The 23,120-nt window shown below is 39.0% G+C and overlaps 3 protein-coding genes across 3 annotated transcripts; 2 read left to right on the plus strand and 1 right to left on the minus strand.

The window, feature by feature from the left end:
• Window positions 1-494: 494 nt before the first annotated feature.
• Window positions 495-8,308, plus strand: racgap1 (Rac GTPase activating protein 1). Its single transcript, XM_035657175.1, has 17 exons — window positions 495-660; window positions 1,038-1,141; window positions 1,277-1,479; window positions 1,569-1,711; window positions 2,186-2,255; window positions 2,350-2,403; window positions 2,509-2,586; window positions 2,743-2,860; window positions 3,313-3,455; window positions 3,698-3,862; window positions 3,952-4,047; window positions 4,828-5,026; window positions 5,444-5,549; window positions 5,934-6,066; window positions 6,595-6,721; window positions 6,820-6,919; window positions 7,186-8,308. The coding sequence occupies exons 2-17, from the start codon at window positions 1,057-1,059 to the stop codon at window positions 7,259-7,261; spliced, it is 1,896 nt and encodes a 631-aa protein (XP_035513068.1). The 5' UTR covers window positions 495-660; window positions 1,038-1,056; the 3' UTR covers window positions 7,262-8,308.
• A 730-nt stretch (window positions 8,309-9,038) lies between these two features.
• Window positions 9,039-11,933, minus strand: si:ch211-210c8.6. The gene is made up of 5 exons (XM_035657177.1): window positions 11,709-11,933; window positions 10,348-10,453; window positions 10,009-10,115; window positions 9,609-9,781; window positions 9,039-9,517 (listed from the first exon to the last, which is right to left on the minus strand). Exons 1-5 carry the CDS (start codon window positions 11,863-11,865, stop codon window positions 9,239-9,241), a joined length of 822 nt encoding a protein of 273 aa, XP_035513070.1. The 5' UTR covers window positions 11,866-11,933; the 3' UTR covers window positions 9,039-9,238.
• On the plus strand, window positions 10,640-19,537 carry bin2a (bridging integrator 2a). The gene is made up of 13 exons (XM_035657176.1): window positions 10,640-10,727; window positions 13,480-13,581; window positions 13,680-13,760; window positions 14,003-14,057; window positions 14,152-14,246; window positions 14,407-14,502; window positions 14,660-14,767; window positions 14,878-14,963; window positions 15,048-15,123; window positions 15,219-15,301; window positions 15,657-16,245; window positions 16,354-16,429; window positions 16,545-19,537. The coding sequence occupies exons 2-12, from the start codon at window positions 13,504-13,506 to the stop codon at window positions 16,405-16,407; spliced, it is 1,401 nt and encodes a 466-aa protein (XP_035513069.1). The 5' UTR covers window positions 10,640-10,727; window positions 13,480-13,503; the 3' UTR covers window positions 16,408-16,429; window positions 16,545-19,537.
• Window positions 19,538-23,120: the final 3,583 nt, after the last annotated feature.

The raw sequence follows: 23,120 nt of genomic DNA on the forward strand, positions 1-23,120 counted from the left end.
CTGAGGTCAGTGTTAAGAAGTGGTCTCCTAAGGTTATGGCTGTATGGGAGGACTGACTGCACAAATACAGCAATATGGTGATAATTAAACACACTGTTCTACTGCTCCTTCAGTGCTACAGATGCAGGACTCCTTCCCTCCCAGCAGCAGCATACTGACACTGTCAGTTAAACTCATGCAGTGACCTAACAAGCAATGTGTAGTCGTTATTTTTCCACTTACATACTCCAACAATAAAACCCTTTTATTCACTGGTATGGATTTTATTTTGAAAGTTGTGACCGGAAGTCTTGTTTTTTTTTTCTTCTTTTTGATTCCTGCTTTTTTTTCCTTACTTCTTTGATAGGTAATCGATAACATTTTTAAAACTGACATTTAACATTCGTGGTTGTACTCGTTTCTGTGTGACTTAGTACCGCCGAAGCGACGATCGACCGTTACGCATGGTTTTATTATGAAAATCCGCACCTCCTTCACTCATTGGCTAGCGGCGAAATTTGAAATGTAACGCGGTCAAAGCAGCTGTGGCTGCGGAAGGATGCGGACAAAGGTACAACGAGCTCGTCGCTAAAGGCAAAATAAAAAGAAACGGGGACAAAAAGCAGTGCGCCAAACATCGCCGAAGGGATTGTTTCTGTCAATATCTTCACTATCGAAACGGTAAAGTAGCTGTTGCTAGGTAATGTTTGCTTACATGCGAGATAAAAATAAAAACATAACAAGTTAGCAGCTAAAGTGAGACCCGCCATGTTTTCTTTCAATCATACAGTTAACTGTGTGTGTAACGCATTTCCCTGGAGAGCAGATTTTATCAGACGAGGAGTGTTAAATGAGGAATATATAACGTTATTGTTGTGTTTTTAAGCTACAATTAGGGGTTAATTGATATGTTTTATGCATTGTTTTTGTTGCCAAGTTTAAGGTTAATTTCCATTTCCTCTAAACACAGCTCCACACCAATCCCAGTCTCTATAGAACCACTTGTTATCATATGAATTAAACGTAATTAGTTTGATGTACTTCTTTTCTTTAAAAAGGTCTCAGTTATAGAACAACATGGACACGGCTGTGCTGAGCCTCCAGAGCTTATATGATAAGCTGAGGACGCAAGTTGACCTTCTCAATGAGAACATTGAACCCAGTGAGTAGTTTTTATTGTTTTTATTGTTTTTGAGTTTTTATATTTACTGTCTTTCTGATTTGAGACAGCTGCCTTAGGCTCCTATACATGCCTGCCCACATTACTGCTGTAACAATGTGCATCCTGTTTCCCCAGACTTCATCCAGATGGCACAAAACTTTGATGACTGCCGCCGCAAATGGCTGAGGACCGAGCACGAGCTGGGATCTTGCAAAGAGGCCCTCACCAAGACGGAGACGGAGCGGGGATCCTTGGAGGTCAAACTGAAACACGCCCGCAACCAAGTAGATGTGGAGATCCGGCGCAGACAAAAAGCTGAGGCTGATTGCGAGAAATTGGTATGTTTGAAACCCTTGTTCGTTAATGTGTGTTGATTTCAGTTTGTTCTGTTATTTCACCCGGTTCTTCTTGTATTTCTATAACACAGGACCGTCAGATCCAGTTGATCCGGGACCTGTTGACTAGTGAGGGATCCTCAAACAGCATCCAGCTGAGTGCAGAGCAGCGTTCGGCTCTGGCCTTCCTGAACACAAACTGCCAGGCAGCAGCCAACCTGAATACCAGCCGAAGGTAATAAGCTCACACATACAGCAATATATATATTTAATATAGACATGTTTTATATTTCATTCATAGTTTTGAGTCCCTGGCAGTGCCTCTGCTACATTAGCTGTTCTGTGAGCCATATGGTACAATAGAGAGAGTACACTGATGGTTTACCTTGTGGTGGGGTTCATTTGCATGTGTGAACATCTGACACTTGAGACTTGGATGCAATACAAAATTGTATTCACACGCTTACTCTGAACTGGGGAACTCATTTTCCCCCGTCCATTCCCATCTTCCCATCTATTTATCGCATGAATGCACCATTCTGCCGCGCTTTAAAGTCACTCTGAACTTTCAAATGCATTTCCATTTAGGCATTTTAAAGGATAAAATGGCAAATAAAACAATTTGCAAAACTGTTTTGGGTGAAGGCAAATGAAAACGGATGAAATACTGTTGACTGGCTTAACACGTATCTTCTGTTGCTCCTGACAGACTGAAGACGATAGATGAGTCCGCCTCCATCTTGTCAGATATCAGCTATGATAAAACTGATGACTCTCTTGTAAGTACTTCCCTTTTCAGTGTCATGTAGAGTTAAATTAATGTTATATACAATAAAATAATCTGCTTTCCTTTGTGTGATTGATCTGTGACAGGATTGGGACTCCTCTACGGTGAGGACAGTGCGACTCAAGAAACGAGAAAAAAGGGTACGTTAAGGACACGGGCACCTTTACTCCTTTTAAACAAGTGTATTTGTAAGATGAGCTTTGTGTTCACTGGTAAAGATCTCATGTCTGCTGTCTTGATTTCAGCGCTCCTCGAGAAACCATGTCGATGGTCCCCCACTCGCCTCCAAACGTACTCGATCCACAGGCCGAACTTCAGAGATGGTAGGGTTTTTACTCATTCTCACCTTTTCACTGAAACGTGGTGTTATTACGCATGACTACGATAACTAATAACAAATTTAAACAACTAAAACATGGCAACCAAAATAAAATGATTCTGATTTGGCAACTGAAAGCTGAGTGTTTTATTTGTGACAGGGAAATGAGACCCTGGTGACGAAGACCACAGTGACTGTTCCTGCGAACGGAGGACCTGTTGAGGCGGTTTCTACCATTGAGACTGTTCCTTACTGGACTCGCAGCAGGAGAAAGACCAGTAAGATTTTCGTTATGATGCAGTATTTAACCTTGGGTGGTACTCAGCTTAACTAATCCCAGTTTAAGTGATCTTGTTCATTCTTATCCAGCTAACTTGATTCTTTCTGCTGTTTTTTTATCTGTCAAAATCAGCCGAAAATGTCATTACTCAAATCCCTAAATTATATAATTTAGTTAATCTAATCCATGCATGCTTTTATTTTGAAATAATGGCGACATGACAGATTTGAACCCATAGGCTAATGTCAGATCAAAATCAATGTACTGTCACTGTTATTCAGCCAAAGTAAAAGCAAAACACATTCGATTAAAGGAGACTGCCTATTATTTACAATAATGTTCTCATTATTTGTATGGATGTCTCTGCAGCAGTGATTTAACATTTTCTCCTAACTGGAGAATGATCGTGGATGTGTGCCAAAAGTATTTTGTTGTCTGCCTCCTGTTCAGCTACCATGGACTGGGAGTCTGAATCAGTCAAGTCTGAGGACGTCTTTAAGCATCCTGGCATCCCTGAAGGAGAAATGAAAATGCAGCCCAGCACTCCGCAGAACCACGGGGGCGTCCGTCATCATGAGTTTGTCTCCAAAACTGTAAGAACCTGTTTGTGTGATAGAATTGCAGAATGAATTAACCTGACTAGAAATACATATTTTCTATTGGATTTATGGGAAATTCTGTTCTGTAATAATACATGTATTTGAACTTATTTGTTATCATCTATCCGTTATGCAGCTAATTTACCAAAACAAAGTCTAATATCTTGTTTTAGCTGAACATATACGTAGCTGTTGACCCACAAGCCTCCTAAATCCTGTCAAATGTCTTTCTGTAGGTCATTAAGCCTGAATCGTGCGTGCCCTGTGGAAAGAGGATCAAGTTTGGAAAGATTTCACTGAAGTGCCGTGACTGCAGGGTGGTCTCGCACCCCGAGTGTCGCGAGCGTTGCCCTCTGCCATGCATCCCTAACATGGGTGGCACACCGGTCAAAATCGGGGAGGTGTGTGAATGGACTTAAACTGAGTTTATTTCCAATTTAAAATGTTACCACAGTGCTGAAAGTTTATCCCGTTTCTCATTTGTTTCCAGGGTGTGCTTGCAGACTACGTCCCAGACACATCGCCCATGATTCCTCCTCTCGTAGTCCATTGTATCAGTGAGATTGAGCAAAGGGGCCTGCATGAGGTGAGAGGTGTTTCCTGTCCTAATAATATGCAGCGATGTGAAAGACTATAAAGCCTCACACCCCAGTAGTTATCTTTTAATGTATTTCCCTTTAGCTGAGACAGAGAGCTGAAACTAAGATTTTTACAATCTGTTCCTGGGAGATTAAATTTGTAATTGGACTGTGGAAGCGCTCCAAATCAGTAGATTTCGGTATGACTGTGCTGCTGTCTTCCTTCTGTCTTTAATGTTTTTCTGCCGTCTTACTTTCTCTCTATAGGTTTTGTTTGAGGTGGTTATGAAATGTTGGCTTTTTTTCTCCGTCTGAAACAAATTAGCTTCTTCTTCTGTCACTTAGAAATTGCATCTTCATAGGCCCTAAGCCTGACAAACGTTATGTCAGCTGTTTTGCAAAGAAAATGTTCTTATTCTTCTCTTTTTTTTATATATAGTGGGAAGAAATTGTACTTAAATGAATTGTTTGACATAGAAAAAAATTTGCTTCATTTCTAAAAATTGTATAAGAAGATGGATTCCACCACCATTTCTGTGCACTAAGTACAAAACTAGAGCCAGGAGAGTGTTAGTTTGGCTTAGCATAAAGACTGGAAGCAGGGGGAACCAGATAATCTGTCCAAAATTCACCTACCAGCACCACTAAAGCTCTGTAATTAATGCATACAACAGGGTCGTAGAAACGAGAAGTTGTGGTCTTATGGGGCGATCAGTGGCTGGGCACAGATACTTTGAGTTCATTGAAGAAAAGTTAACGCTGAACATTTTGTGTTTCTCCGTTCTCAGGCTGGACTGTACCGTCTGTCCGGCGCTGATCGCACAGTGAAGGAGCTGAAGGAGAAGTTCCTCCGCAGCAAAACCGTTCCCGTGCTCAGCAAGGTGGACGATATCAACGCCATCACAGGCCTCCTCAAGGACTTCCTGAGGAACCTCAAGGAGCCTCTTCTCACCTTCCGCCTCAACCGTACTTTCATGGATGCAGCCGGTGTGTGTGTGTGTGTGTGACTGGTGTAAAAAACAATTTGTGTTGTTGGTTGCTGCTTTTGATGTGGAGGGCTCCATTTAAAAAAAAATAATAATAATAATAATGGCACACTACATAAAAGCAGTTGGTAGACATTGAAATAACTTGAAAGTTTGTGTAAGTTCTTGAACATTTAACCAACAGACGTGTTAAATGCATATTTCTACGTTGTTTTGTTCAATTTGTACTAAGCAGTGATGGAAATCTCACTTGCCCGGGGCAAAGAAAGAGATTGATCTTTCTGTTTGTTTGCCTTTTTTAGTATTTATTTGTCACTGGAGTCGGGCACATTTTCTTTCGAGTTGTTAAAAATAAATCCACACAACCTCCCATTTCTTGTTCTCTGCTAACAACATTGTTTTCTTTGTTCCCTCTCAGAGGTTTCAGACGACGACAACAGCTTAGCTCTGATGTACCAAACCATCAGTGACCTGCCACAGCCCAACAGAGACACTCTGGCCTTCTTAGTCCTTCACCTTAAGAGGTTAGCAGCTACTCTCCTCTAAAAATAATAATATATCTAATTTGAGCTATGCATATTCCAATGCAGCTGATTTAAAAACATTTCCTCTGCTCTGATGCCTTGCATATTCTTGCTACTGATTAAGTGTTGGGGTTTGCTGATATTCATAGAAGTATCTAGTCTCTCTGTAACCTTTTTTGAATTTTGCTGCATCCTCTAAATGTAATTGGGTTAAATTGCTTCAGGCAGAATATGCTAAGAATTTATTAAACACCTGAACCATATCTCATTACCTGATTTTCAGACAGGCAAAAAAATGCAGTTTATATAACCTAAGATACACTTTGAATGGTTTATATTCACATACAATAAAGAAACTTAATTTAATCTAATAAAACCTTTCAGAGTTGCTGACAGTTTGGACACTAGGATGGACATCAGTAACTTGGCTCGAGTGTTTGGTCCAACTATTGTGGGTCATGCAGTTCCCAACCCGGACCCTATGACAATCCTACAGGATACCAAAAGACAGCCTAAGGTAGGCCTGGGTCATTCATCATGTCACACTGCCACTAACAACTAACTACTACATCAAGAGTTAATTACAGAATGTAAAAGAATGCCTACTGCTGAAATATATCTATAAAAAATGGGTTTGATTTCATGACAATCTTAAGGAATATCACTTAAACATTTAGTTTGAAAGAGTCAATCGTGAGACAAAGTCTAGATAAGATTTTAATAATATTAAAAAGTTATTAAAAGATTGTTTTACACAAATTATAACTATTTTAATCAATAATCATCACACTTTTTTGTGAATCCCAATTTGATTTAAGAGACTGACTACAACATACAGAGACCACCAAACATTTATTTTCTAATTTATTATGTAATACTACCCTTTAGAACATCATAATACCATAGACTTTTTTTTTAGTAATTCCCCTCTGTCTTGCCTAAGGCATTTACATAATCAACTCAGCATGTTGGTCTAGAATGAGGCAACACGCTGAAATCACCCCAATGTCTTTGTACATTTTTATGATTTCCCTTTCCCGTTCAGGTCGTGGAGCGTCTGTTGGCTCTGCCGGTCGACTACTGGGGCCAGTTTGTGATGGCAGAAAGCGAGCAGCCAAACTTGGATCACCTGATCATCGAGAATGCAAACTGCTATGCCACCCCCGAGAGAAGTACACGCTCACTAAACTTTGTCTGTGGTTCTGCTTGTATGAGTCGGGGCACTTGTTTGCTGGCTGATGTCTCATCTCAATGTTTGTACTGTTTGCAGTGAGCATGCTGGGACCTCTGACCACTCCAGAGCACCAGCTCAATAAAACCCCCTCCTCCAGCTCCTTGTCTCAGCGCATGAAGTCCAGTCTGACACCCAGGTAAACATACGAGCACAGTCCCCTCCTGCCCTGCTTTTAACAATCAATGATTAAGTTCCTCTAGAATGACTAATAGTGTACTGCTGATTTAAATGTTCAGGAGAGAGAGAGCTATATACTATTTTTAGGGGGATTTAGATTAAAAACTGACATCTTTCATAGAAGTTAATCTACTGTAAAATATCTCATTATCCTCCATTGACTCTGCTGTATTGACTTTGACTCCTACTTCCATTAAATTTCATTATGTGCACTCTTTGTTGCAGATTTGGAAGCAAGAGCAAATCGTCAGTCGGATTTTCACGCCAAGGAAAATTCTTTGCATCTCCACTCCTCAAATAATCCAAAGCAGCTTCACTTAACCTTTTTTTTTATCCTGCAATAACAACAAATACATTTATGCATAACACATAACTTGGTACTGCTTTGATTATAGCTATAAACGCCTCCATCTTAGTCTTCTTGTAATAGTTTTAATGTTTCACAGTACTAAGAGTTGTACTTTGATGATTTTACGTGTTTGTAAAGTGATTATTTTTTTAACCAAATAGGTTTTCCTATCTATGCACACTCGTGTGTCTTTAGAGCTGATGCTTTTGCTAAATGTTTAACGAGGCATTCTCATTTCACCTCATACCATGTGAGAATGTACTGCATATTACTCTTTTTGAAGAATGTGCACATGAAAATATGTACTGTAATATGCACAGTTTTATTGTGATCCTCTTCTACATTTAATCATTTCTTTTGACAGTTTTTCAACTCATGTGTCACTCAGAAGTTGAATAACTGATTCTTTGGCATTTCATTCTAGGTTGTAATTGAATATGTGACTGCAAGTAACATTATGTTTTAGTATTGATGTTTGTTTTTTGATTGTATTTGATTGTCTCCCAGGTAGTTGTGCTGTACATGTTAGCAATCTCACAATGCCCTGCCCTTTTACTACTACAACTACAAACTGGTGCTAGACCTCAAGCCAGACCTTTCTCATTGGCAGGATCTCCGGCATGATCTACAAACGCTACTGGGTGCAATGTTTTTGGTGATTAATCTGTTGAATAGGGGGACAGTTTTTTAAGAATCTTTACTGCCGTTGTGTTTTCCAGTATATTCTGCACTGCCAGTGATCATCAGGAACATTGTTCACTGGTTTATGTGACAGGCTGTAATCTTTGTCTGATAATTTTGCCCCTCTGTTTATTGCTCTGTGTAATGTTTGTACTGTGGGAGGTTACTTATGAGCAATCCCACGCAAAAGGCAATTACTTTGTATGATTGGCCAGTTCAGTTACTGTGGCATTATTTGATTAACCATTAGCACAAATTTTGTACACAAAGACACGCTCTAAAAGTCATGTAACTTATAAAATACATTTATAACCTTTACAAAAATGTCTTGTTTTCTTATAAATACATACATATTTAATGTTGTGACCTCTGCACTACGTCCATTTATACCATATTAGCTTAAAATTGTAACTATTGATGTAGTGCACCTAGCGATTTGTCCTAAACGTCCTGGGAAGCCTTAGGTTATGTTAAAAAAGAACTGGTGTGTAGACATGTTGTTGGACCATGTTGGAAAGCAGTCCACAGCTGATGGTAGCAGGAGAGCCATCACTGACAGAAAAGAAGTGGTATTGTTTAAACATGGGGAGAACAGCATACGTACACCAGAAATAGTGTGACAAAATGAAAGCGCACCATGTAAAGTGGCTGCAAAGGGGATTTTTTTTTTGTCAGTTTTGGGGGACATTGTCAAACAGGTTCTACTGGCAGATGACTGATGGTTGTTTCAGTTTGACAAAAATGGCCTCCTTCACTCTTCTTTCAAACCACCAGTTTAAAACATTCACACCTTTAACTTGTTTGGTTAAAACCAACAACTTCTTAAATCTTTATGGCAGAGATGTCCAACCTGTAAATTTAAATAATTTAGAGACTAAGGTGAAAATAATTTCTAATAATTTACAACGCATTGGCCACTGCAGCATGAACCCAGCCCTGGTGCATGGGGTGCCACTTCTACTGGGTGGGCTACCGGGGTGTCCTGGCTTTACAGCCTTGACTACAATGCAGTTATTTAACTCTCAGTCATTAAACATCACAAGAGATCTTACACAGAAGGCTTTTATGTAAAGACTAGGAATGATAAACTGGAATTTAAATTACAGAATAACTACAAAGTGACAGATTATAGCTGCACACTCAGTTCAAAGTATTGTGCTCAGAACACTTAATGGCTTGAATGTGCAAAAATCCTTTGCGTGGAGGCAAATTATTGGTAGTTGAATCAAACATAACAAATATGTAACATCAAAATTTAGGCCATGGCCAGAGAAGAGGAGTGTTCTTGATGTAGTCCTGGAAGACGGCGTCAGATCCCCACTTCTTCATGGCCTGCTTCTCCAGGATGGGGATGCCGCTGACGTAACGTAGCAGGAACCAGACGAAGAGAGGTGACGCCACACTCAGGTACTGGGGACCCTGCATCACGGATGAGGCTGAGAGCCAGAGACCCGACCACTGCAGGATCTCTCCAAAATAGTTTGGGTGTCTGCTGTAGGCCCATAGTCCACTCTGGATGAACTTCCCCTGGAGGCACAGAAGCAAATTAGACCATACAGTTAGTGAATGAGATATTAATGCAGTTAAGGGCTGCACAACATCAGGTCTGTTGACTTACAGCATTATCTGGGTCACGCTTGAAAAGCCATTTCTGCTGGTCAGCAATAGCCTCAGCAGCAAAGCCAAGGCCCCATACAGTCCAGCCAATATAGTCCCTCGTTCCCAGAGGTACATCTCGCTTCTCACTGTTCAGCATGAGGGTGGGCAGGAGAGTCACAAATACCCACATGGCTGAAAGAAACAGGAAAATATGAATCATCTTCAACCAGCTTTTTCCTGAAACGCTCCATGAACTAAATGCATTTAACTTACCCAACAGCTCTTACCTAGAAAAAAATGCATGTGAGTGCTACAAACTAGACAGTGATTAATACAAGGCTACCCTCCCTTTAGCTGGGTGCTGAGTTGCTCAAGGACTGTGGCACTGAGAGGAAGGCATTTACATTGCTTCCAAGTACCTTGAATAGTCCAATAAACAAAGAAAGTCCCCGGGCTGTCTCTGACATTGTTGAACCTGCGATCATGACCGTCCTTCAAGATCCGCATGAAGAGGAATGTCCCCAGCCTGCAGAAAGAATATGGTTAACGTCCATTCACATTAACCCAGGCATTATTCATTAACCTGACTTCAGGTTTCACATTCATTAGTTCCTCCTCTGACCTCGCCAAGGACCCTCCATAACTAACACACGACTCTGTGGGTTTTTAATGCAAGAGGGTATAATTTTCATTGTTCTGAGTGTTTTTCAATTGTGCACTGGGTGTATAAGAATGAGGGTCAATGCTGCCTCATTTACCTGAGTCCCCACGCTGTCACCAACCCAGTCTGCACCTTCTGACGGACATGAGTGGCTCCTCCCCAGATACGACTGAGGTGGGCAAGTAGTATAAATGTGCCAGACCCTGGGGGGAAAAAAAGAGAGAGAAGCTGTAGATTTCGTAGAGGGTGGTTGGGTTGGGACATGGGCATGGCGAACGGCCCAACTTGTTGCAGAGTAAGGCGTGTTCAATAAATCTTTTACCCAGGATACTGCAGACAATTGGTTCCAAAGTTCAAGGGTAAAATTTCCTAGGAGCACAGCGAACAGTGGAGAACCAGAAGAGGACGAGTCAAAAGAGAAGTGTCAAGGTGATTCATTTGGGAAATTATAAAGAAACCAGACACTGCCGTTCACAGGTAAGCTGCAAAGTTCTACGTGTGACAAATGATTTGACCATTGTCTGTATTTAAGTTTGTCATACTTAACTTTTTAAGCTCATAACTTCCTTTGTTAAAACTCACAATCTACTTGGGTGAAAAGTGAGGATACTCTGGCTGCAGCTAAAGCTAATGCTAATGATTATTTTTCATTATTGGTTAATCTGCCAATCTGCTAACTGAATGGTGAAAATGTTTCCTAAAGCCCGGGCTGACACCTCACAATTGCCTATTTTGTCCGACTAACTAAAAGATATTCAGTTTGCTATCACCTACGGCAAAAAACAAAAAAAAATCCTCACAGTTAAGACGCTGGAACTAGGGACTATTAGGGACATTATTGCTCAAAAAGTGACAAACTTTATCAAACTTTATCAGTTTAAATCAGTCTCAAGAGTTTCGGCTAATCGACTAATTGCTTCACCTCTCATAGACACAAATTAATTCAGTATTCGGTATTTGCTTAATATTACTAAAACAGGATTACCAACTTTCACCTACTGTTATAAATGTTCAGGCAGTTTGTTTATTAATGCAAAAGTGAGACCAGGAAGCACAAATCACTAGTGGAGAGACCAGCTGTGCTGATTCTTACTTTGGGGCCCACAAAAATCCCCCTTTCTGGTTCAAAAAGAGGGACCCAAGAATCCTCTGTACGCCCCTGCTGAAGCTGATTGGATATGTTTCTGCTTCCTAATCTGAAGGAGGAGCCTTCTGCCTGTTTCACAACAAAGCTGCTTTAGATAACAGGTTTTATAATCATGACAGTTCAACATCCTAATGCATTGCAGTAATAATGAAATTAAATAGGAAGTGCACAGATGAATTGTGAATAAGTGACCTACCTATAGGTTTATATATGATTCGCTACACTTTTCACTAATACATTGATCTGAATAACAAGTCAGGCTGCACATGGTCGCAGATCAACACACAAGAAGAGCCACTTTTCCACATTACCTGCCAAATCATAAAACTTCTCGGTTTTGAAAGCTGCAGCCAGAGCCCAGCCGGCCCACTGGATGCCGAGGTCGGTGGCGGCACATTTGAACAGAGTGCTCCCCATGATCGCGTCCTGCAGGTCGGCGAGCAGCGCAGGAAACTGGTAGTTTGTCATAGGGCCACTCCTCCGACAGCCAAAGAAATATCAACACCGTGGTTAAAGTTCACCGCTGCCATTCTACTGCTGGGAGTGGCTTGACCGCAGGGAACTCTGGGTATTGTAGTTTATTAGAGGCTCAGAGCCAGAGTAAGTGTGGTTCCCAAGCTGAGGTGCTGGGTACCTTCATGGATCACTGAGCTTTTATTGATTTGAAATTCAGGTGTTGCAGCAACAATATATAATGATAAGTATATAAAACTGTTTGTATTATTGTATGTAATATAGAAATATGTTGTAGTGCATTATGTAATAACATAATATAGTATAGAATACAATGTAATACATATATGTGTTTTTGTATTTATTATATTTAACTGTTATAGTTGGTCAAAGTGGCGCTAATTTGAAAGATTTTACACAATGTAGTATATGTAGTATAATCTGTAACCATGTATTTTATTTTATGAGATTAATATGTGTTTTACGTGTAAAAACTTAATTTGACACTGACTATAACTGTACACAAATTTAGTGGAGTTAAAAGTATAATATTTATATTATATTAATCTGAATTGTAGAAGTGAAGTAGAAGCAAAAAGAACATTAAATTTGTACGTCATACAGTACGAGATTAAACTACCCAACAGTATAGATGGTAGTCAAATATAGCTTCACCTCTACCCCATTTATGCAATTATTTAAAATAAAGTAATATAAAATATATAATACAACTCTGAAAAGGGCCATTCAACTGCATAATGAGTACATTTACTTTTAGTCCACTTTTCCTATATTATTACCAACTCTGAATGTCGGACTTTTAGTTGTATAAGTACTTTTTCCATCACTGCTTCCAAAGGCCCAAAAAAAAAGAGGACGTCTCTCACTACTTTGCTCACTGAGGCGAATACAGAGAGTTTATTTGAATGTGCTTCACTTTCCCCATTTTTGCTACTTCATCTAACATTTTTTTCATTTAAATATTCTCTATATATGAAAAAGCCATAAGAGTCACATGTTACAGTAGCACAGAGAAGAGGTAATAAACAAGAGTATGTGCAGCAAACTAAATAAATACAAATAAAGTGAGAATTTTAGGAAAGTAGAGAGATGACTCTATATATATATATATATATATATATATGTATATATATATATTTATACAGTACCTAGACTATATTAAATAATGTGAATGCAAATATCTGTGTAAAGGAAATCCAAAAATTTTATAATAATTTAAATAAAATTTTAAGTATATATCCTGTGCAGTATAAGTAACATACACAATAATAAAATACAATACAAATACAATTTTATGAAATATATTTGATATACATAGAAAAGAAAATCATCATTTAGCATATCATTTAAAAGTACAATGACAAATAATATTAGTAATATAGCTTTGTTATGTAGCGATATGAGTAATATAAATATGTGGATATATTACTACTTGTACTACTACCCCATACTAATAATAATACTATATAATGGAGGACCAGGTGCAGGTGTGTTGTTGTAAAGCACTTGTTTCAATGTGCGACATTAAGGCCAAATAGTCCATAAACCAAAGGTCTTGAGGTATTGTTGTAATATTTTCTTTCTTCTCTGTTTCCCCTTAATCATCAGGAATAAACACCATCAAGACAAAATATGGCCGAGAGTCCAAAAGGCAGCTCTGGTGACTTTGCTAAAAAAGTCCAAAGACAGCTGAGCAGAAGCAAAGAAAAGGTAATAGTCTGCAAGTTTTTGTTTCCCAAATAACAAGAGAAATAACTTATTGCCATTTAGCTGCTGTTGCTTTGAGCTATGGGCTTTTTTTTCTGCAGGTACTGCAAAGGCTGGGAAAGACCGTGGAGAGCAAAGATGAGGAATTCGAACATTCTCTCCAGCAGTTTAATGACCAGCAGGTAATAACCCCTCTATTTAATGAGGAAATAATAATTATGGAGTTGCTTTATTTTGGGCAGTAAAATGGATTTAAATATTTGAACTGCTCAAACGTTCAAAAGAAATAAATTCCCCACTGCTGTCTTAACATGTTTCACTGTGTATGTAGACACTGATGATTTATTGACTATACTCAGTGAATCAAACATCTTAAATGTAATAAATCTAAACGCTGACAATCATACACACCTCTTATTTGCAGACTGATGGGAACCGAATGTACAAGGACTTGAGGAACTACATTAATGCAGTTAGAGGTGAGTGTGTTTTTTACTTGTAGATGCTGCAGAGCTTTAAATTTATGTCTGCAGGTCTTATATAGACAAAAATGTTTTTTTGTTTTTTTTACAGATATGCGTGAGGCTTCAAGACGCCTTTCCCAGTCTCTGTTTGAGTCATATGAAACTGACTGGGCTGGGGAGGAAGATTTAGGAGCCATTGTAGAGGTCAGTAGTGATAAAAACCCAGAGCAGCTACAGCTCTGCACATTTTTGTTGTATACAAAAGCAGCAAGATTCACACATCGCCAGGGGAACCAAACCCCTTTTTTTCTCCCGCTCTTTATACATAATTAATCCAATATTTATGCTGCGCCTTTTAATAAAGGGGGAGGACCTCCTGTGGAATGACTACGAGGTGAAGCTATCAGACCAGGCCATATGCACCATGGAGTCCTATGTGAGCCAATTCCCAGATGTCAGGGTAAGACAAGAGGAAGCAAGTATGCAAGCAAACAAAAGTGAATACACAGACAGATAAAAGGCCTGAGAGCAAACACACAAAAACCAACAAAGGCACAGAAATAGTTCACACACGCACTCATGCATAATTTATCTGGACCCTTTTTTTCAATCTGCAGGAGAAAATAGCCAAAAGGGGAAGAAAACTGGTGGACTACGACTCTGCCCGTCACCACCTGGAGGCACTGCAGACTGCAAAGAAGAAGGATGATGTCAAGATAAACAAGGTGATCAATAATGACATATATATCTCTCTCTTGTTTTCCTTGCACTCCTATTTCAACCTTCCCTTGCTCTGAAATATACTTTAACATTAATTCAATGTTTTACTCTGTAGGCAGAAGAGGAGATGAATGCTGCCAAAAGTGTCTATGAGAGAATCAACAATGACTTAAAAGAAGAGCTGCCTGCACTCTATGAAAGGTCTGATAGATTATTTTCTATTATCAAATGATATATTGAAGGTGTTCACATTTCACATTATGTTGTGATATTTTCCCTTTTTAGCCGTATTGGATGCTACGTCTCAGTCTTCTCAGCTCTATCAAATTTAAGAGACATCTTCCATAAGGAAATGAGCACGGTATGTTTGGCTCTGTGTTGGCTGAGCATTTGAAGTAAGTTACCACACAATTGTTATAAAATTATAATTTTTTGACCAGTCCTTTCCTTTTTCAGCTCAATCTTGATCTGCAGAATGTGATAAAGGAGCTGCAGGCTCAGCATCCGGACAAAGTGTTTGCTGTAAAGGGACTGCAACGGTAAGAGTTGTTTTTTAAGCTTTACATTTTAAAGACATTATGTTTAGTTCGATACAAAATGATATTATCTACTCATGAGTTCAAGTTCTCACAAAACACTGTAGGCAATATTCCACATGTTTTGTGGCCAAACAGTTGCAAATTATGGCCTAAAGCTACAATATTTACTATATTATTTGTTATATTTTCCTCACTGACAATGCTGTACATCCAAGAATCTGACAGATGGCTTTCCAGTGAACATTTGGGCTGGATTATTTTAATAAATTGATGTCGATGTTTGGGAATATAAGCAGAATCTTCAAACAATTTCCTTGCTTTTTTGTCTGATATTACTCATATCATAATGTTTCAGGTACGGCTCCCTGAAGAGACGATCTCTGATATCCCCTAAGGCCTGGAAAGCCAGCTTTTCTGAGTTTCACAGGAGCTATAGTCCCAGACCTGGCCAGAGGTTTAGTTTCAGGTCCCCGGACAAATCTCGCCAGGGTACTCTGTCCAGAGAGAGCAGCACCCTTACGGTCTCCCCGCAATCGCCTCTTTCGGAGAGCCCCACCTCTGAGTCCAGGGACCTGGATGCAGAACCGAGCCACAGTGAGATCTCATCTGCAGAAGAAGACACTGCAGCAGGGACGGCTAGAAATGAGTTGGGAGAAGATGGCAATCAGGTGGAAGAGGAGGACAAGAAGGAAGAGGAATCTGAGCCTAAGCCACCTGCAGAGTCTGAGAATAAGGGAGACGGTGAGAAAGCTCCACCAAGTGAGAGCAGCTCTGAACTGAACAACTCCTGTGATTCAGAGAGCTTGGATATCCAGCTGGCAGCAGCAGCTGACGGCCCGCTGCACATTGAAGAAAGAGAAGACAGCCCGGTAGCCTTCAACCCTCCTAAACCAAACGGACTGGAGAATGGTGAAGTTTCTAAGGACCTGAGCGTTCCTCACAAGGTTTGTCGTTTGATTAGCACACAGCTGAGGAACAGTGATGCAAACCTTCTCTATGCGTTGTTTTCTGTCAAGACTCTCCTGTTTCACACACTTTTCTGTCCCATTTAGGATGCTCCTGCAGAGAAACAGGCAACTCCGGACTCAAAAAGCACAACGGTTTAATGTATTCAAACTTTAACAGAAGGTTTGTATGTTTTTCATGCACATAACCCGTCACATATCAATCTTCTTGCTCCCTTCTACCTTGTTTCTGACTGAGCTTTTCATAAATCTGTGTCTGCTCTGTGTTCCTTTAACAGAGAAGCACATAAGAGATTGAAGTCAACAGCTGCACAAGAGGGAAAAAATGTGGAGACAGCCGCACTGAAGTGTCCAACTGTGGTGTCATGAATGATGCGCTGTGCATTGACGCGTTAGTGCTAGTATTCTTATTTATCTTTTATTGAAATCAGCTGTGAATAGACTACACAGTATGGGTAAATCTTAATCTGTAATATTTTTTTAACAGCAATGCTTTATCTTAATTATCCTCTCAAAAAAGTATAGATACATGTGTACAGCAGGGTGAGTTTGTCATTTTTGGAGCAAATGTTGTCCTACAGATTCCATTATATTCTGCATCAGACAGGTTATAACCAGATAAGTTATCTCATGTGTGTAATGTCAGCAAACACACATGCACTTATAGGTTTACAAAACTGTCCTGCAGTATAGATCAACGTATGCAGACATACTGTACTGTGGTCTCAGTTTAGAAAGGAACTGAGATCAACTCCACTCTCATGTAACCACATAACCTAAAGACTGAACGTAAATAGAAGTCAATGATTTTCTTTTCTTCTATTTCTATCTATTTTATTTCTAAACCAGTTTTGTTGGCAGGGATTCATTTTTTGAATCTTTTAATCTGTTGCACTCGCACAAAGATGTGATCTGTTAATTAGTTGTGCACAGAACAGATAAATCACTGTGTAATTCTGAAAATTTTTTGTTTCACATTTATACTCATTTGTTTGATTTTAATTATTTACAACACACACACCCTCAAGGGTACAGCTAATAGATGGACGTCTGTATAAAATAAATGATGGAATTTAAAACTGAATTGAATTTAATATTGTGTCAAAAGCTGTGGATGCTTCTCTGCCAATGGAGATTTAACATGATAGTGACAAAAACAGCGATCTCTCACTCAGCCCACATTTCTCAGCTCACTTCATTATGAACACAACATAACACAAGAAAGCTATAGAGATATGTCTTTCTGCTTTAATGGTTATTAATTTAAAGCATTTAAAAAGTTTATTTGTACCAAATTCCCCCTAAAAAATGAAAACATTGAATTAAAACAATGAATTCTAGAGCTAAAACGGCTAAGAGATGATAATAACAATATTTGTATAGCACTTTTCAGTTACAATGTGTTTTACAGAACAAGATGTCTTTACTAGATTAGTTTGATGATATAAAATGTGTTTTCACTTACACTTACATTCATTACGAGAGGAAGACATCAGATGTGTGCTTCCTGAAATTTGTCGAGGTCTATTGTCCCCACTGGCTCTCACTTCTTGAATTGTAACAACGAGGATCTCTGTTATGGCGGCCAGAATCAGGACACAGAAACCACTTGCTGATCTTTCTGATTTTATAGGTGACGGTGATAAACCTGCTTCTCTGTGAAATACGAACTCAAATGTGGCACCAAGTGTGTGACAAAGGTGACGATCGAGGGGAAACACAGACGTTTTCAAAGACAGCATTCAAGCAGGATGAAGCAAATTTAAATGTTTGAACCCTTTCAAATCTTTTCAGTGTGTGGATGATTATTTCCCTCTGATGATCTCTGCAGCTGTCACACTGTCAGCTTGAGAAACAACATTGTGTGTGGAACAGAAAGTGGGTGGACTTTTTTTGGAAATATTTGTTGATTACACAAACAGAAAAGAAGGAGAGCTAGTTTGTGTTTATGCCCGGGCATTATCTAGTAGGCTAATAAGACGTTAAATTAAATTCATGGATAGTTGATTTGTTACAAAACCAAGAAGCCTTCTGCAGGCTTCCTCCAGGATAACAGAAGTATTGACTTGTTGGCTGAATCCAAATAGAAAAGGTGGTGCTAACACTTTAAAGGTTTACCAGCTGTAATTTGACAACAACATATCTTATGTCATGCAGGCACAGCCAAATAAGGGGGTGGCACCAAGTGGCCTTATGGAAAATATGTTTGACCCAAATTTAAAAGTCAGTATATCTCAGCCTCTCAGCCACAGATTTTGATCCTTCATTTTTACTCACTGCCAAAGTCCTTCAACTTTATGTACGCGTAATACTAAATCGCTGAGCTACAGGTAACCTTTAGCATTCAGACAATATTTCATACAAGAAAAAGAAAAATGTGCTTATCAAGATGTTTACTTTTCGTCGCCTCCACAAAATCCGGTTGAGCCAAAATGATGAAGCTGAATTAATCATCAACTATTTTGATAACTGACTTCTTAAAATCCATAATGCTTAAATTTAACATTCTCACATGTGAATATTTGCTGGACTTATCACTCTTCTATGATATTAAAGTGAAGATCTTTGAGGTTTTGGACTGTTGGTTGGATAAAACAAGTAGTTTTGGCTTTGGAAGCTTAGTTATTGATTTTAGATGTGTGAATAATTGAGAAAATAATAGCCAAATGAATTGGTAGCTAATGAAAGTAGTTATTTTGTATCCTTACTGTAACGAATCATTATCAAATGCATAAATCTGCCCTTTAACGAACCATAACAAGACTCCTCGTCGACTGAACTGGACTGGCTCAGAGAGGTCACCCACAATATGTGGCTCCACAGTTCACTTTTAGGGAATTCGGAAACCATTTATAGAATATATTTAAGATAAGCTTTAGCTGCCACGCCCTCCTAAATGTAACTCCAAATGTAGTAATTAATAGTTAATTATTATCTTGTATCTATCTCTGCCTTTGTACCTTTGTAGCCCATCACAATGAGGTAGCCTTTACTTTGTGCAACTGCCTGTTTGTTAACATGTTTGTGTGTATAAACTGCATCACAGACACATGGTTCAAATGTAACAACGCTAAAGGGAACACTCTTTCACTGCTGATGGGGATGTAATGTGGTCAGAAGACATGATCAGCCAGATAACAAAACTGACAATCCCTTGTCTGTCTAAGTTATATATTCTGGGTATTTATCCAAGCGACGTTATTGCTAAGAAGGATGACTGTGCATTAATAGATTTGTGTCTTTTACAAGCTAAAAGAGCAATAGCACATTCATTTATTAATATGCAATGGCTCTTATATTTAAAAACAGCAATAAAAACATTGTATATAAAAATATTGTGTATGTTTTTCTTTTTCTTAGTTGTATTTAGTCATTAAACTGATGCTAATAATGTGCAATAAGTCGATTAAAAGGGCAATACCCGGGTCAATGTGCAATACGCTTTATTATTATGTTATTCTTGAAATTTTTCAATCATTCCTTGTAATGATCTATAACTAATCTTAAACTCATTACTATTTAATTTCTGTCAACACATACTGCGGAATATGTTTACATTTACTTTGTATATAGGCTCTTATTATCTTAATATATCTCTTTTGCTCTTACTATATTTCTATTTCCATTTTTATTTTTACTTTTACTGTATGTATATACCTATACATACATTTCTATTCTGTATATCGTGTTAGATATTGTAGATATAAGTATTATTTCTAGTCTTTAACATGTGTGAGTAGAACATTTAATGTATTGTTGTGCAGCTGTTCTGTATGTTCCTAAAAAAGCCAATAAAAAATATGTAATAAAAAACATAAAATAAACAAACAAAGTGGGGGAAAGTGAGGCACAGAGCACCTTTCAACTCAGGTTTCTTTGTTTACTCTACATTGTTCTGCACTTTAAGTTATATGTGCTATTTTAATTTGTATATTTGAACTCGGGCAAAGTAAGATTTTCATTGCACGTATAAACCACTGTGTTTCTTACTGTGCATATGCCAATAAACCTCTTTGAAACCAGACTCCTCTTAACCTAACAGAGGAGTGATGCATCTCGCTCACAGAAGATCTTTGCCAGAGAAGCAGGACGGAGGAAAGGGAGGGGCGGAAATCGAGAGCGTGTGCCGCATGACTCACTGAGTGCTGGGAGAAAAAAAAGTATATGCACTTACTGTATTTCACAGACGCAGTTTAGACGCCTCAACAGCTTCAGTTTCAAAACTCAAAGTCAGCAGCGTGCGCTCGTTTTGCTCGCTTTTTAGAAGAAGAAAAAAAAAAGAGTTGAAAAGTTGACCACCGCCGCCGACAGTTCGGGGTTAGTGTCACTCCGCTGCGCCCAGGTAAGCTCACACAAACAGCTGTGATGAACAATGTCTGATTGTTTGAAGAGAACCGTGAGTTACTTTACCTGCGACCCACTCCGGGGGGGTTATTGTTAAGTTAAGACCTGAATGGTGGTGAAGCAGTTTTTAGTTTTGCCCTGAGAAGAGTGAGTGAGAGGGACAAAGAAAGTCAGCTGTGGTTGATGAAGTAACAATGGGAAAGAAGGAGAGAAAAAAAAAAAGAAGGTGTCGACCGGTTGAATAAATCGTGTCGAGCTCCAGTGTGGTTAGAAACAGTGACTGCGGAAACGTCAGTGAGATGTGTGGTTGTTTATTGTTTGTTTTTTGTGTGTGTTTACAGGTATATATTAACCAGTGAGTTTACCAGAAATAACCATGAATAGTAAGTCTTCTTTAGAGCTTTTCATTATGTCTTTCTGCCACACATTTGATTCTTGTTTTAAATAAGTATGTTCCTTTTATCCTGCAGCGAATATTTGATTAATCCATTTCCAATCCAATTTGCTACTGTTTTTGAATTTTTCAAGCCAAAAACTACAAACTTGTGATGGTTCCAGGTTCCTCAGATGTGAGAATTTGTCCTAAATTGTAGTCAACTGACTGACTTTGGGGTTTTGAACTGTTTTATTGTACTTTACATACAAAATAGTTTTATAAAATATGATGTGTAGTCACAGATTAACCCACCCAAGAGTGCAAAGTAGTTCAAACTAGCTCCACCTCCACCAGATACAGCAATATATGCATCAGTACCAATAACCCCATAATGTAATATAACTCTGGGGGCCGTTCTGCTGCCTCGTGTGTAAACTAAAACATTATTGTGCTGTAGATGAGACCTTTCCTGTTTTTCATGACTTTCGCAGCCCCCATAGTGATGTTCAGTTAGTCGCAATCTGAAACTTCACCGCTAGATGCCACTAAATACTCCACACTGGTTCTTTTTTAATCATTTCGTCAAAAAAACACACCAGAAAACGGTGACAAATGCCTATTAAAAGTGTCCTAGATGTCTTGTTTAGTGGGAATAAGATAATATAACCAACATATTGGATTTACAGTGTATTTATAGTAGTGTAAACAAGAAAAGCAGGAAAATCTCTTATTTGAGAACCTTAAATCAAAGAATGTTTGGCATTTTAGCTTAAAAAACGACTCAGTAGTAAAATTTTCTGTCGATTGATCAATCAACCAATCATTGCTGCTCTATTGCTGATACCATTGTAAAAGCAGAACCTTTTCCCTGTAATGGCTGTAGTGTTTCATAGTGTGGTATTCCTACTTTTACTCCATTAAAAGATCTCCATATTTCTTCCACCGCTGGTCTGTTTTCTGATTAAGTTCATTGCATCACCGAGGAAATAAGAGGCGTACAGGTTTCAATCCCAGCCCTTAATAATCAGATTACTGTGTCACAACACTTAATATTCCCTCCTCAGCCAGCAGCTATGCAGTTACACAAGTCTCTTCTAGCAGACTGCGTGCTGAAGATAGAGCCCCTGTGACATTTTTAACATGTTTTTTTTATCTTCCAGAATCAGACATGGTGCCTTCGACAACGCTTTCCTCGTATACAAACGCAACAGCTGTGACAGAGGGTGAGGACATTGTTTGTTTTTTGTATTTTTAGCTCCGTTATTAATGTATTCACTCTGAGTCGCAGCCAACAAGAATCCTGATATCGTAACCCTTTTTGTACTTTGTGCTGTTTTATCCCAACATGTCATGCTTGTGTTTTTGTGTGTGTTCAGCATCAGATATGGGACTTTTAACATCACTTCCCACACAAGCAGACACCACCATGATTCAGGGTAACTCCTACACTTTATGTTCTTTATTTTTTTAATTTTTTCTATTACTGGCACACAAACCGGTCTCCTCCTGGACCCACACATTTGTGAGACATAACAGTTTACTTCCTGTCAGATGCTTTACAGTAGAACAATCTCATGACCTTTCTACTTCGTCTGTTACCTGACACCAGTGGTTTAAAAACCAATTTACATGTTTTATCCCCCCCCCCCTTCAGTGGTAACAACAGCAGCCCCCACAGGTCCAGACTCGGCAGTTATTGCAGGTAACTGTTCGCACTTTATCCTGAACTTTTTCTCCTTAACGTTGCGAGGTCATAATGTTTTAAAAACTGCATTTTAAAAAGATGTTTTGCGTTGTTTTTTTTTTCCTCCAGTGGTTATTGTTCTTATCCTGCTGACGATAGCTGCCTTGGGCATCCTGCTTTACCGGTATCTCTGCCACAACAAAGGAGACTACAGGACGACGGGGGAGCTGGCTCCGGGAGAGGACCCCGATGAAGAGTACAGTAACCAGGCTATGAGCGAAAAGAAGGAATACTTCATATGAACCTGGTGAAGCCCAGGGAGTTAACAGGGCTTAAGAAAGAGAAAAAAAAAGGGTGTGTGAAGGACTAGGACTGTTTTTTTGGGGGGGTTTTGTATCTGTTTTGAGGGAAGGCTGCTACTTGCTGCACACGGGGGGGGGGGGGGAAAAA

The sequence above is a fragment of the Morone saxatilis genome, unplaced genomic scaffold (assembly GCF_004916995.1).
Source record: "Morone saxatilis isolate NCDOM2014 unplaced genomic scaffold, NCSU_SB_2.0 Contig15, whole genome shotgun sequence".
Taxonomy (NCBI): domain Eukaryota; kingdom Metazoa; phylum Chordata; class Actinopteri; family Moronidae; genus Morone; species Morone saxatilis.